Source organism: Apis dorsata, unplaced genomic scaffold, assembly GCF_000469605.1.
Source record: "Apis dorsata unplaced genomic scaffold, Apis dorsata 1.3 scaffold_486, whole genome shotgun sequence".
Classification (NCBI taxonomy): Eukaryota; Metazoa; Arthropoda; class Insecta; order Hymenoptera; family Apidae; genus Apis; species Apis dorsata.
In genome coordinates, this window is record NW_006263721.1 from 910,661 (window position 1) to 911,481 (window position 821).

Here is an 821-nt window from a genome sequence, read left to right on the forward strand (position 1 = left end):
AATGATATCACATTTTCCCTGTTATTACTTCAATTTAATTCATGTTTGTAATATTCATAAATCATTCAAATATTCATAATATTCATAAAATTCCTATATATAAACTCTATATATATATATATATATATATATGATCTAAGATCTGAGAATAGTGCTATATTTAAAGATGGCTGCAATAAAGTTCGNCTCAGTTAAAAGAACTACGAATTCTTTTATGTCAAACGTCAAAATCTAGTCAAGGTGTCAGGTAACAAAAAATTAATTATATAAAATTTAGTATTTTTATACATTTATGTATTTATTTTAATTAATACATCGTTTTAAATATAATTAAATATTTTCCATTTTAACCTATTATTATTTTTAGAGATTTTATTGAAAAACAATATGTATCTCTTAAAAGAAGCAATCCACAATTTCCAATTTTAATTAGAGAATGTTCTTTAATAGAACCTACTTTGTATGCACGATATGGTAAATTTTACAATAAATGTTTTAATATTGATAAATTATATATATTAAGATGTCTATTTGAAATTAATATATTATTAATTTATTTATAAATAAATGTTATATTTTAGAATTTGGAGTAGAACGATCTTTTTCTCTTCAAAATCTACAATCTGAAGAAATACTTCAGAGGATTCAAGAAATAGCAATTAGCAAATCAAAATAATATTTTTGATATTTAGTACATATATTGTAATTTATTTAAATATTAAATAAATTAGTGATATAAAATAGTGTATAAGTTGTCAGATGATATCTAATTTATTGTAAAAATTATTATGTATTTTATTATATATATTTATATATATATA

General features: G+C 18.8%; 1 protein-coding gene across 1 annotated transcript; it reads left to right on the plus strand.

Moving 5' to 3' along the window:
• The first annotated feature begins 166 nt into the window (after nucleotides 1–166).
• LOC102677899 (NADH dehydrogenase [ubiquinone] 1 alpha subcomplex subunit 2) lies at nucleotides 167–754 on the plus strand. Its single transcript, XM_031512615.1, is given in 4 exon segments — nucleotides 167–183; nucleotides 185–247; nucleotides 368–474; nucleotides 582–754. Coding segments are annotated over 4 exon segments (282 nt in total). The 3' UTR covers nucleotides 677–754.
• The last annotated feature ends 67 nt before the right edge of the window (nucleotides 755–821 follow it).